The following is a 13,712-nucleotide window of genomic DNA, read 5'->3' on the forward strand; positions in this document are numbered from 1 at the left end:
TTGAACAGTGGTTTCAAAAGTTCCTATTTTTTCTTAGAGTAACTGCAAAGATTTGGCTGATTGGGAGTATCCTGAGCATTTTACTGTACTTCCTTTGTGACTTGTGCTTTCTGGTTTTAATTAAGAATTCTTTTCATTGAATTTTTGTGTGTTGTTGTTTATGCTTCATTTTAACTGTACTCTTACTTTGGTTTGAGTTAGTATTTTTGTACCCCAAGGCATAGGGGTCTTTAATATTCCTTAATGTACAAGTCTAGTTTGAAAGAAGCAACATGAGAAAAAGCACATTTCAGCTCACTCTTTTATATAAATATGGCTATTAATGGGTATTGCTGACTGACCCTTTTGTTTTTGAGGATGACATCCTATACTTTGCTGGTGAACAAAAGAAATTATGCTTTAAATTGAGTAAGAAATTAGCTTAAATTCAAAGGTCAGAAAGATTTGGCTTCTGGCTGTGGTGGAATAATTTTCGATTTCCAGTAATTAATATCTCCTATGTTTCAGTCATAGAATTTGAAAAGTTAATGTGTTTCTTCCTTTTGCAGTTTCTTTGTTTTAAAATCATTGATTATTAACTGTGACAAGGCCGTGTAAACCAGATGCAGCTTTTCTTTTAAAAAAAATTCAACAAGGCTGTAGTGTTTCTCATATAAATTAACATCGCCACAGTGTAACCAGCAAGGGATGGTGCTTTTCATCATTTTTACACCTAGTTTGAAAGCTTGAGTATCATGAAACTTATAATCTCCCTGTAAATTCAATTTTAATTTTTTTTTTCTTTGATTGTAAAAATGGGAACATTCTGTTCCTCTTTAAAAACTATGCAAATCCTAAGTGCTGCAAAATTCAAGATTAAAACCCACAAGCAACATGAAACAAAATCAAAGCCCCAGCACAATCCATGGGCTGGAAATGCAGCAGCTGTCAAGTGTTTATCTTCATACTTTCTGTTCTGTGGATTTAATGCTTAGAGGTAAAAATAATTAAATTGAGATTCCATTTATAAGCAAAATGGAATTTTAACTTATAGTGTGAGTTTCCTTCAGTGTCTGCTTTCAAAGTGAATCACGGGTTTCAGTTATTTAAACATGGGTTTAAATATTTTAATTTTTTTGAGTTAGAGTTGGTTTTTTGCTCTTTTCCTTTTCCTTTCCTCCACTGTTTTATTCTGCTGTGATGAGGGGGAAAAAAAAAGGATCCAGGTTCTCTATGTAGTATGCAGAATTACAAAGTGATGATGGCCAAAACTTTCACTATTCCAGGGAGTTGAAGGAACATTTAAAGAAAATTAAAGTTATGATCAGAAACAGAATTATTTCCGAGCTTAGCAGGAGTACCACATTTCTTTTTGTGAGGTAGAAATGCCAGTCCTCAGTTAGGCTTCGTACTAATTCTGAGTCCATTCAGTACAGAAAATATAGGAAATATTTTCCTGTGACTAATGTGGGTTGTTCTGGAAATCGACAGTTGTCCTTTCTCCTGTTTAGAGAAGAGGAAAGTCAATACATTTGTCAGTTCACTTTTAATTATTTCTTCACCTGTTTTTCTGTAAGTGGTAAAGAGCACTTTGAAGGAAAGTTAGATTGCTTCCATCTCTAAATTATACCCCTGAGAAATTGTGTCGTGTTTGTGAGGAGTGTGTCCAAGGGGAAGAGGTGCCATGGCTCTAAAGAGGAGCAGCACAGGCTGCTGCAGCTCAGGCTGCCCTTCCACATCACTGCTGACCAAAACCAGCTTGGCCCAACTCAGCCACCACCAAAAAGCTGATTTAGTAATAGTTTGCTACAGAAACTTTGAGCCATCACCCCTTTTTTCAGTGTGGGGTTGACTCTCAGGGTCTTGCAGAGCTCACTCTCCACTCCAAGTCCCCCTTGTCCAGCTTTGCACGTGCTTACCCAGCTTTCTGACCAGATGGAGCTGCTTTTCACTTCAGCTTATATTAGGGAGTAATAACAAAGGTTAATGCATGTGAAGAATAAAAATTTTTGGATGTGGGCTTCCCCAAATAACCTTAGAAAAAATGCTAATCCATCCCTGAGCTGTAAGAAAAAGATCCTGACCATGAAATTTTGGATTTCTTTAAAAACCAAACTGCTGTTCAGCTTTCTATTGCTGTGAATAAAGAAGATGAAATCACTCCTCCTTATTTCATGCTGGTATTTCAGCAGGAATGCTTCTCAGCATTTGAAAATGATGTTTTGGCTTGGGAAATTCCTAAAAACTCTTCTTCTAGTTTTAGGAGGAAGTTGATTTGGGTTTTGCAAAGAAATCAGGACTGGATTTCACAGGACCTTGTCGGGCTTCCTGCTCCTCACGTTCCTCCTCATCCCTGGAGTGTGGGAGCCTTTTTTGGGGCTGAGGGCAGGCTGAGGCTGCCTTCGAGCACTTTGGGTGAAGGTGGATGTGTGAGCTGGGTCAGGAGCTCAGGGCAGTGCCTGCCAGGACACCCCATTGCATGGAGAGGCTTGGGATCACTCCTGCTCCTTGCTTTGTTTTCTGCTGGTACTTAGCAACATATCTGATAGGCTTTGTGTTTTCAGAAAGGAAATCCTCCATGTGTGGATTCCATTTAACAGTGCTACGGGGCTGGGAACAGAACATTTTAACACCTCTCTGCAGCCTTTATGGGGTCACAGTGGCAAGGTTGAGTTAGAAGTGAAAGCTCTTCTATATTCAAATTTCAATAGGCAACTGCAGCATAAATAATTCGCTGCTTTAGGAGTATAGGGGAGAAAAAAAAAAGAAGTGAGAATTTTTCAACAAGAATTTTAGCTCTGAGACTTACAGGATAATATTTCTATTTTCAGTTGGCAGCTGCAGTTGCTCAGTTTCCTAAAATTACAGGAACTTTCAGTCTACATAATGGATTGTTCTGTGTTTTGTGTATCTGCCATCCAGACTATATTGATAGATGTAACTGAATTAAGGGATGAAACCTTGTATATTTTTTATGTCAAATGGCAGTGCCTCTTCTGTAGACTACAATAAATCAACAGCTCAGGAGGTGAAGAATGAGAAAGTGTAAGGAGGAAAAAATAAGCACTTTTAAAAAACTTGTTAGTGGTAACATTACTGTATTCAGTAATTACAGTGACTAAAATTGCCCTAATATACTGTTGCACTATCTGATCAATCAGAGTCTTTCCAGAAAGGGAAGTCATTAAATAAAATTTCTTCACTAAAGCTTGGAAATAAAAGGAATTTTTTTTCTTATTTTTGGCAAAAAACTTTTTTAAATAAAGCATTTGGTCTCGTTTTGAGTTATGATTGCTGCTGTATCCCAGCATCAGCCACACAGGGAAGGCCTGTTAGAATTCAGTTGGCATCATCTTGAGTAGAAAGCAATTTTACCATGTGCCACTCAATAGGAAAAGATACTTAGTTTTTCTTACTGAGAGAGAAACTTCTTTGCTAAAGTGTGCCAGAGCCCAATCTGCTTTTATTTTCCATTAAATTATCTTAAATTTATTCTGCTTTTATTTAAAAAGTGTTTAAAGGGAATAGTTTCCTGGATTCCCATGATGTTGCCTCCAGACCAGCAGCAACTGAAAAGTAGCTGAGTTTTGACTTTCAGATTTGTTATGATGGTGACACAAGTTCCTATTTGCCATCTCTAAAAGCTTAACTGTGTACATGAGATTATTTTACTTTATACTTAACATCTCAGGAAAAGGTTTCTTTTACAGGTGGAGTTTAAATTACACAGATTTAGGTACTTCTACAGAAGGTTATTTTTGTTATTAAAGCTTTAATTTTGAGGGCAGTCAGTGGAAGAACAGGTAATCATTGTAGAAATTTGGAATGTTATTTTTCATTGCAACGAGGCAACGAGTAAAAGTGGAGGAAGGGCCCAAGTGCTGAGCAGCAAGAACAGAGTTCAGCTGAGCCAGGAAGGCTGCAGTGAAACCAAAGGTACAGTAGCTTTAGTCTCTCAAAGAAATCAAATCTGGGGCCAGCATCACTGCAAGGCAGAAGATGAACTCACCCACAGTATCAGGCTCTGGGAGTATTTGAAGTCAGTGAGTATCAAACAGTGAGGAGGGAACAGCTCTCAAGTGCTTTTGGCACGGAGCTGGGAGGGCTCAGCTTGGCCTAAATCCATCCCAGGGCACAGACTGGGAGTCAGTCTAGAGGTGCAGTAAATATAAACTTTCCAGTTTAAGAAGTTAAAATAACTTTACACTTGTGTCACCTCCAGAAGCTAAACTTGCACATTTTTTCCTTGGTGAACTCTCGGGGAGGAGGAGGAGGATGTAACAGAAGAGGCAGAAGGACTGGTAGTAAAACCAACCTATTGGGATATCAGGGAGGTGTTGGCCACACATCAAAACCCTGATGGATTTCAAAGAGGGAGAGAAAGCCATAAAGTATTTTTGACTTGGTGTTTATCTAAAGCAATTGCCAACAATAATTAGTGGGGAGCACAATCGTAGCAAGTACTACTCAGATTTTCTTCCTTCAAACCATGTTTTCCCAGTTAAGTCTTAAGAAACACATTGTGCTTTCATGTCAGGAATCAAAACACAGATAAAAGTAATGAAGTCATTCCAAGCTTGGTAAGGCAGCCTTCATTAAGTTTCACATACTAAATTCAGGCAATCAGCAGAAAAAAAGTTTAGAGGCCATTTCTGTGGATGAACAGGGGCGGGTCCTTCAGAATGTCTTGCACAGAAAGGAGTTTCATGGCCTCCTTTAAAACATAAAGAAGCATTAATTAAAAGCAGAAAGAAGGTCCAAAAGGAAGTCTTCATATAGCTCATGTCCCAAAATACTGACATTCCGGTAAGCATCTCTATTATTACTGGAATTTATATGGTTCTCTTGTCAGACTCATGTTTAAGATTCTGGGTTGACTCTTCTTGGTGACTTTTTGAACCTAAAGTTCAGAAAAGTCCCAAGATCTCTTTTCCCATTAGTTAGTAATAATTTTACTAATTTATCCTGCAGTGACCTCAGATATGTGGCATGTTTTCTGAGTTTCTTTAAAGAGTTTTCTAACACTGTAGTGCAAATTTTTCTGACACACAGCAGCCATATAACATTATGGTTCAGCAGTAGAAGCATCAATGGGATTCATAAAAGTAAGGAAGTTTTAACTTGTTCAACGACACTCTTATGTGTATGATTCTGGATAAATTAAGTCACAAGGGGTCTGTATGTGAAGGAAATAAGGTTTAACTGTGGTGTGTGTATCTTTGAAGAGGAACTGTGTTATACTCACCCTGGGAGTGCTTGCACTGCTCACCCTGTTGATCTACAGAGCTCAGGGTTCACACTTGAGTAAGACATGTAACCCTTAGAATGGAACTCAGAAACCAGTATAACTGAGGGAAAAAAAAGATTGGGACTGGAGGGCCAGGGAGTCTCACCTGGGAAGATGGTTTATTACCTGGTGCTTGTCTGAGGAAGCAGCCTGGAGGCTTCTTGCTGGTTTTAATACATTTGTCCCAGTTGGTGTGGTGGGTTTTGGAAAGGGCTCTGTAATGACAACTCTCTCCTGGTCAGTTTTGTTTGAGTCTTTCCCTGATAATAGAGTTTGACTTTTGGCTCCAGAAGCACTGACTGAATGTGAATTTTAAAATCCAGCAGTAGAGGTGTTTTCAGGAATGCCATCCATCACCATGAACAATGTGGGATGCACAATTTACCTTTCCACAGTTCCTTTGCAGGCTGGGTTCTGTCCCCAGCCATGATTCAGGAACTCTGCGCAGCTCAGCTCAGCTTTCATCTGCAGATGACTTCCCTCACCTCACGTGGTTTTCATTAGGCATATTGAAGTTAGAGGAATAAATTAGGGTGATGTGGACACTGTAACTAACCGGGTTCTGTGTTGTCTGGTTGCCTCTGCAGTGGATGAAGGTCGCCTGAAGGAGCTGGGCAGAGTGAGAGTGCTCCACAAGAGAACCGTGATGCCTTACAGCGTCTACAAGAAGAGGAGGAAGGGGCCCAGTGACGAGGCCAGTGTCCAGCAGTATGCAAGCCTGGTGGGACAGACCTGCTCAGAGAGAATGCTGCTGTTCAGGAGCTGAAAGCCCACGAGATGGCATTTCAATGGCCCTACATTTCATTGCACTGCCCCTGGGTGATCTGTACCATAGTCGTGTGCTGCTGTGCCCACTGGGAGAGGCTGAAGCACAGGTGTATAGCCAGGCTGGTGTCAAGACATGGTACTGTGTGTAAAGGCCAACTCCAGTCAATCCTACAGTACAGCAAGGCTTTAGCAATATAAGTTTAGAAAAACACGCTTGCAGTATATTTTAATTAAGTAGTTCTAGCCTTTCTATGCATTATGAATAATTCTAGGTATCTAAGCAAAATGAAAAACAGGTGTCTTTTTTTTTTTTTTTCTTTTGTAGAGAAGGAGTTTGTCTACATCTAGATTAAGAACCATTAAATTACAGATGTTTTCAAATAGCACCTTGGATATCTGTCGTTAAACATTGCTGTGAAATTTGTGCTCTCATTTGTATGCTCCTAAAACCTTGCAAAAGAACTGAAACGTGCTATTACTTTCCAGCATGATACAATTTTATTTCAGCAGTACGTTTAAAAAAACAGGAAGAAATTATTTTCACTGCACATTCTTCATTTGTTTAAAGCAGTAAGTCAGTGTCAGAGGTCCTAGTGAGTGTAGGAGTTCGTGGTAGGTTCTCAGTGGCAGGGGATGCAGTGCTTTGGAAAACTTTCCCCTTCAGAGAAGAAGCAGAACAGTTGCACTATAAATATACCAAAGATATGCAGCCAAGTGGCACAGTGGTTTTTGGTATAAGCCTTATCCTTTGTCTAACAAGAGTGGGTATTTCAATGCACATGGCTAATGTGAAATAGAGCTCGGGAGGTTTATCCTGCAGCTCTCAGTGCACATTTCACAACTATGCTAACAAAAACAAGACATAAGGTACCACTGCTGGGGTCTGTTGCTGGTGCTTTTTTTCTGCAGAATTCTACAGGAAGACTTAAATACCATATTCCAGCTTTTTTTACTGACTGTTTTGTTTCTGGTGCAGCAGCTCACAGGTTAACACATTTAATAACATTTTAGTAAATACTTCTGTTGGAAACACAGGAAGTTGTGGTCCTTTATGAAAGCACTTTATTATCTCATATATGAACATTGTCTGTGTCCCTATTAAGTCATATAAGTTGGAGGAATTTGGGGAAATAACACTGTTGTATAATTCAGTAATGTATTACAACACTGTAACTTTACCAATGCATTTGTGTTTCTTATCTTCTTGGATAACAGGGGCTTGTATTTACCTTGAATCAACTTGGAGTTTCCTGTTAGCCTTTGAACAAAGATTCTTATTCAAGGATATGCGGGTGGTTTTCCCCCAGAAAGGAAACAAATTCAGTTTTACCCTAGGAGAGTTACATCTCCTATCATTCATGGATTCATTGATTTAATTTTAAACACTTGGCCAATATTATTAATCATTAGTTTTATGTGGAGCAGACGTAAGAACTTGGGGAATCGAGTGCAATGAAGATTTAACTTTGGTTTTCCATATCTTTTTTGATACGAAATTAGTGTATATTGTAATATTATTGACAGTACAGCTTCAATAGCAACTTTCAAAAGTCATTTTATGTTTTATTAATTGGGCTGCATAGTATTGATCTACTCCCAATCTGCAGCAGAAATGGTCATTCACGTCAGCATCATATCTGGTGTGTGTTTATCTGTTGCCTGGTGCTGAGAAGTTTCTTTGCACTTCTGGTTTGTCCATGCCTTACTTCTCCTTCCATGGGGAGAACCACTAAATAATCCTCATGAAGATTATTATGAAGAATTCCTTCCTTTCTGTGGAGAAAATACTTACACCACTCTGTCAAATAGCATAATGTTTTCTGCCTACACAGTGTGCTGAGAAGTGGTGATGCCCATATGGCTTGCAACCAAAATAAATGAGAAAACCTTTTTATGTGATATAAAATCAGTTAACAGGCACTGAGGAATTTCACTATGAATTGCAAAAATCTTTAAGGTTATCAAAGCCATTTAATGACAGCCTCGCTGAGCTCCTGGAGGAGTTAAAGTTTCTGTTAAATTTCACGGGAGCAGACTTAATGTCCCCACTGAGAGTTCCTGGAGAGCTCCCTCTCTTTGTGCCCGTATTTGTTACTGATATGCCTTGGATTAGACTTTTATCTGATGCTCTGTTTCTCTTGGGGGAGCTTTTAAGGACTGCAGTTAAAGGAAAATAAGAGAAGTATAAACCTGAAAACTGAGCACAGCTTGAAGCTGTCCTTAGTGTGAGCACTGGAGGTAAATGACCATTTCCTGTGAGTCTGAAATGGTGCTTTCACTTTGTGACCTCCACTGGGACTGCAGCACCATGGCACTCTGGGCTCCTGGCTCGTACTCAACTCAAATATGGATTTATATTAAAAAGTAAAACCAGGCGACACTGAGATTAACTCAAAAACCGAGTTCATCTCCTGTGGTTTGCTGAGATCTGACTCACTCTGGTGTTATTTTAGAAGGAAACTGGTGCAGTATTTTTGAGGGCTGATACCTCTACCCCTGTTTTTGGAAGGGGGACAGAGGCTGAGGATGAAGTTCTGTAAATTTTGCCTGTTATTTGGTGGAGCTGAAAATTCACCACTATTACAATATTATTTAATATATTGTCATTGACGATTATTGAATTTAGACATATTTAACTTAGCACAAACTATTTTATAAAAGTTTTTTTGAGGGTTTTTTTTTTGTGTAGCTGGTTTGTGAGAGTCCATCTCCAGTGTAAGGTTGCCTTGTTCTGTCATCTGTTGATAAATGAGCATAAAATGGTGGTAAGAAACTGCAGAGTTGTGAGCAGTGCTAAAAAAAATGCCATTTTTTTTGTTTTAATTGGAAAGAAATGGGAAGCTTACACATGTCCAGCATCGACACGTGTCAGTAAATTCAAGAACCTGCATGTTGAGTTTGTAATTGCTTTTTAGCAGGCCTGTTTCACTTGCAAGTGTAGAAAATAAAGTTATTTCCAGTCTCTGTGAATGATTATAAGACATAATAGCTCTGAATGTGATTTCTGCATTAGTTTGTAGGAATTTTTTTATCCTGGAGATTGACCAAGTGTCCAGTGAGCAGCAAAATCAAAAAATCCATCAAAGGGTAGCAGTGATTAGAAGGGAGACCTGCAAGTTTATAATCATGTTCAAAACACATTACCTGTCTTGGAACTTCTAGTTCCAGCCATTCAGGTTAATTAAGAGATTGCATGAAATATAATTGATACTTCTTTTCTGAATAGAATAAAATAAAATAAAGAGACTTTTCACAAATGGACACTAGACAGGACTAGCTATTTATTTGAGTTCAGCTTGGTTGAACAAAAACCTGTCTCTGAATTAAGGGGCCAAACCAGCCACACAGAAATTTGGGTTGTGTGGATAAAGATAACCAAACATTGCATCATTTTCTGATTGAATGAGGCAGAATTCCAGCTAATTCTGGATTCCTGAACAAGGCTTCTCTCAAAGCCCAGCACCAGCATGGCTTGAAATGTTGGTGGGACTTTTTCTGTTCCATTGCTCCTGTGGAGTCCACATCCATCAATCTTTTTTGGGGTTCTGTGAATTTCTTTGCCAGGTGATCACTCTGAAGCTCCAGCCTGATCAGCCACATGTTTCTGAATTCCTCCTCACCCTGGTTGTCCCAGACAATCCTCCAAACATGTATTGTGTGCTGTCCTGATCACTCTCCATCTCCACTCAAGCCTTAATGTCCCTCCTCATTCCTTCTGTCCCAGCCCTGCTCCAGGAACAGTCTGCATTTGGAAGGGGGGAGGCAATTTTCAGGGTAAAAATCATCCCTTTTCAGGGAATCATCATTTCCCAAAGCACTGTAGCCACATCCTGTACCAATATATTTATAAAAGCTGCACCTTCAGTCACACAGACTGAGTGTAAAATGCTGAATTACTTTTGCACTTGCCAAATGATTTGGGGTTTTTAAAGTCAGTCAAAAGTGGTGGATTGTAGGAGCAGATGTACAATAGTAACTCACCCTAAATGTAACTAATTGTGGTCAGTGGGTTTCTAAATAAAAGTGTTCTAGAAATTAATCTACTATATGCATTTTATGGTACATTTAATGCTCATCTCGTAAGAGCTTTGTTTTCTAAGAGCATTAAAATAAGAATGGAAATTAATTAAATTAACGTATAAACCTAAGTACAGCATAGATTAATCCTCTCTGTATTAATACAGAGCCATCTTAACTCTGAAAATGGCCTTGCTGCTCATGTCAGACAAGTAGCAGCTCAGAAGCTTTCTGGCTGTGTTCTTCATGGTTATGTTTTACTGTTTTGATGTTTATTCATTTCCTTATTATAACTATTCCCATCAGATTTTTGTGCTTCCCATCAGTTATTTCCACTTCACTTTTGACACATAATACTTGTGTCTGCCAAAAGTCCTGCTGAGAGATTGCTATCAGGACAAAAGAAAGTGTTGGAAAGTCTGTTAAGTAGTGAGAAGAGAGCGGAGTCCACAGGGACAGTCAGTCTGCAACCTTTGTGCTGCAGAAAAAGCAGGATTTATTTATAATTTAGTCCACTGCAGGCTTAAACAAATGTGTCAGATTTCATTCATTTCCCTTTGTCTGTGACATCTGATTGTCATTGTCCAGGAGGAATCAATGGGCCATTGTAGAACAGAAAAATAAATGAAGGGCAGTGCACTGCATTTGTGGCAGAAAGCTTGAGTTAAGGAATGAAATCACGTTAATTCTGTTGGAATTCTCACTCCATGTCTGCACAGGAGCAGGAAAGTGGAGGCTGGATGGGACTTTCAGGAAGTCTTTGTTGCATTTCTCCTGTCTCCTCCAGGCTGGAGCAGAGCAAGGACACATCCACCACCCCGAGAGGATCCCTCACTGTGTGCATTCATCTCTAACAAAACTCCTTGGACTGATGCTGTGCAGTAAATACTGAAACACTGAAAGTTTTTAATACCCTTTATCTGATGTTCATCCTTTTGGTCGCAGGTGTCTCCGCTTTGGTTGGTCCTGCCTGTGCAGGGCCATCACTGAGGTTCCTCTTGGCAGCACCACCAGGCTTTTTTGGGGACTGTTGCCAATTCAACCTGCTGTGTTTTTTCTAAATTAACAAATCCCAATTATCTTTCCAAAATTTGTGTTTTAAAGATAATTTATTTAGCTTTCTTAAGTGTTGTCCCACCGATCCACTTTTTTAGTGCTTGCCCTAGTGCCAGCTGCTCCAGCAATCAAAGCAAGAATTATTTCAGTGTTTTACACTGGCAAATAAATGTTACTTTTTCAAAATTACAGTCACTATTCTAACTGGTTTTTCTGTTTGACACAGATCCCTCTTTGCTGTTTATTTACCACACTTCAGTGAAATACGGTGGAGATCCAACCCTCACTGTCCCAGCAAACAGTTTTTCTCTCCTTAACTGCTCTGAACCTGCAACCACCAGATGGCATTTCCAGCCTGTGCAGGTCGTTGTAGTATCAAAGTTATTTCTTGCCTGAGTATCCAAATTTTCTGAGTCTCTTCATCTCACTCTGAGTTTAATTTTTTACTCTGCTTTTAATTGGGGTTTATCAGAAAAAAAAAAATTAAATTGTCAGGTGGGGTTGACAGAGTTCAGTGGTGTTTTATTTGAATGAGGCACAAACTCGTTAAAAATCAGGATTAAAAGCTGTTTCAAGACAAATAACCTTGATTTTATGACACTGAATTTATAAGTTTTACTACTAGTAAATTACTGAAATCAGGATCCATAGGACAATTACAGAGGGGTCAGCTGGCAGATTTACCTGTCCCCAAATGCTTTTGGTGCTGCTCCTTTCCATGTTCCAACCAAACCATGAGCATTCATAATGTCTGATGTGCATTGTTTGTCTGCCCTCTCCATATCCCTCTTTCATTCTAAAACTCATTTTGATACCAGGATTTCTTTCTCACATGTGCAAGAGTAAAATGATGTCAAAATAAGGTTTCTAATAGTGAAAGAAGAGGTCAGGAGACTGCAACACTTCATTGCCAAGGGCACTGCAACCCATTTGTTTTGTGACTATATTTGTCTCTGCTGCTCAAGGTGAAAGTAAAGACACATCAGCTGAAAAAGCAAGCTTCCCAATTATAAATTAATTAGTATTTTTCATACAAATGCAGTATTGCAGAGCCCAGAAACCTGGAGGAGGCCTGCCAGCAGCAGCTGCTGCGTGTGCCCTCAAACTGAGATTGTCCTCATCCCTGAAATTTTTGCAGTCCATGAAATCCCAGATGTATTGAACATTCTCCTTCCTAAGCTGGCTGTGGAAAAGGGAGTGAAAAACTGCTTTTCCTGAGCAGGGACATCTGCCATGAGGCCAGGCTGCTCAAAGCCCCATCCAGCCTGGCTTTGGATCATTCCTGCCACTCGTCACTTCAAATCAACCCAGGTGATCCTCTCAAACCTCCCGTGTTCAGGAAGTTTTCATCCTGAATTCATCCAGTTTAATGGGATGGAGATATTCCAGGAATCCAGTGCAGTATGATGAAACTGGAGCTTCAGCATCTTCAACATCTTCTTGTGTCAGATTTTAGTATGTTAAATCTATGTTTTTCTTTCATTAAAATCTCATTCAGAGCTTAATTAGTTTAATTATTGCCTTTTTATTTTAAAATAAAAATAGCTAGTATTTACATTGTGGGGGAAAAGCAGAAGAATTAAATAGAAAAAAAGAGTTTTGCTAAAATTAGAAATGGACATTCCTGAAAAGACAGAACTCTCCTCAAAAAACCCCAATCAGTCCAAAGGACTGAAGTTGTCAAAATACACCTCCCATATGCAGAGAGGAATGCACTTTGTGTCCCTGAACATCCTGATGCTTTTAAACAGCTGCTTCTCCCTCCACACGTCTTTTGTGTTTCTTTTTTTTGTCATTGTGCCCTCCATTTTTCTTCTGCACATACCAGCATCTTTCAGTTCTTTAGACTTCTTAGAAAGGGAGACATTTCTCTGTGACAGGAGTTCAGGAGGACGTTCAGCCAAGTGCTGTGTGCTGTTCATCGTTGCCTTGCAGAGTGACCTGGGAGAGCAGGAACACGTTGACATTTACAGTGGATAATCTATTGATTCCTGGGACAAAAACAAAGGCAATCAGCAGGAGGGCTGTAATTGTTTCATTAAGCCCCATGAGCAGCCCTCTGTACATTGATCCAAAATGCCTCAGAGCTGCAGCTTCTCAATGTCATAACTCTCCCTCCCCACGGGCACCTTATTTTTTAATTTGCTGCTTCTCGAAAGGGCTTTGAAGTCTCCCAACATCCCAGAGTCACTGAACTGCTCTCCCTGAGTGTCACCCTGTGCCAGGTAAGAGATTAAAATCCAGGCTGCTGGGTGGGAGTGGTTTCCTCCCCTTCTGTATTTGTTGAGGCCTTTAGAAGTGACTCCACTTTCCTTAAAAGTGAGGTCAGGGAAGTCAAATATGTTCATATCTGCCCTTTGCCGAGCTCCTCATGAATGGGCTCCACTGAGCATGTTCATTTTTTCTTACTCTGCATCAAGCAGACGTGAAATTGTGGCTTTAAAAGCCGGCAATCCATCCTCATTAGAAGCCCTGCAGTCACTGGTGATGTGTAGGAATAGCTGGGTACTTAATAAAAAGTTCAATTCTGACATTAATAGTTGGGTATTTAATAAGAAGTTTGACATACGAAGAAAGCGGTCCCCCAGTTCCAGCCAACATCTGG

At 39.6% G+C, this 13,712-nt stretch overlaps 1 protein-coding gene across 4 annotated transcripts in view; it reads left to right on the forward strand.

The window, feature by feature from the left end:
• ATE1 (arginyltransferase 1) overlaps positions 1-9,020 on the forward strand; it is a 65,649-nt gene extending 56,629 nt beyond the window's left edge. For all 4 annotated transcript variants that reach the window (XM_066323470.1, XM_066323469.1, XM_066323471.1 and 1 more), the window contains exon 12: positions 5,854-9,020. In XM_066323470.1, coding sequence (XP_066179567.1) covers positions 5,854-6,032 — 179 coding nt within the window. In that variant the 3' untranslated portion in view covers positions 6,033-9,020. The remainder of the gene's footprint in view (positions 1-5,853) is intronic.
• The last annotated feature ends 4,692 nt before the right edge of the window (positions 9,021-13,712 follow it).

This window comes from Sylvia atricapilla, chromosome 8 (genome assembly GCF_009819655.1).
Source record: "Sylvia atricapilla isolate bSylAtr1 chromosome 8, bSylAtr1.pri, whole genome shotgun sequence".
Classification (NCBI taxonomy): domain Eukaryota; kingdom Metazoa; phylum Chordata; class Aves; order Passeriformes; family Sylviidae; genus Sylvia; species Sylvia atricapilla.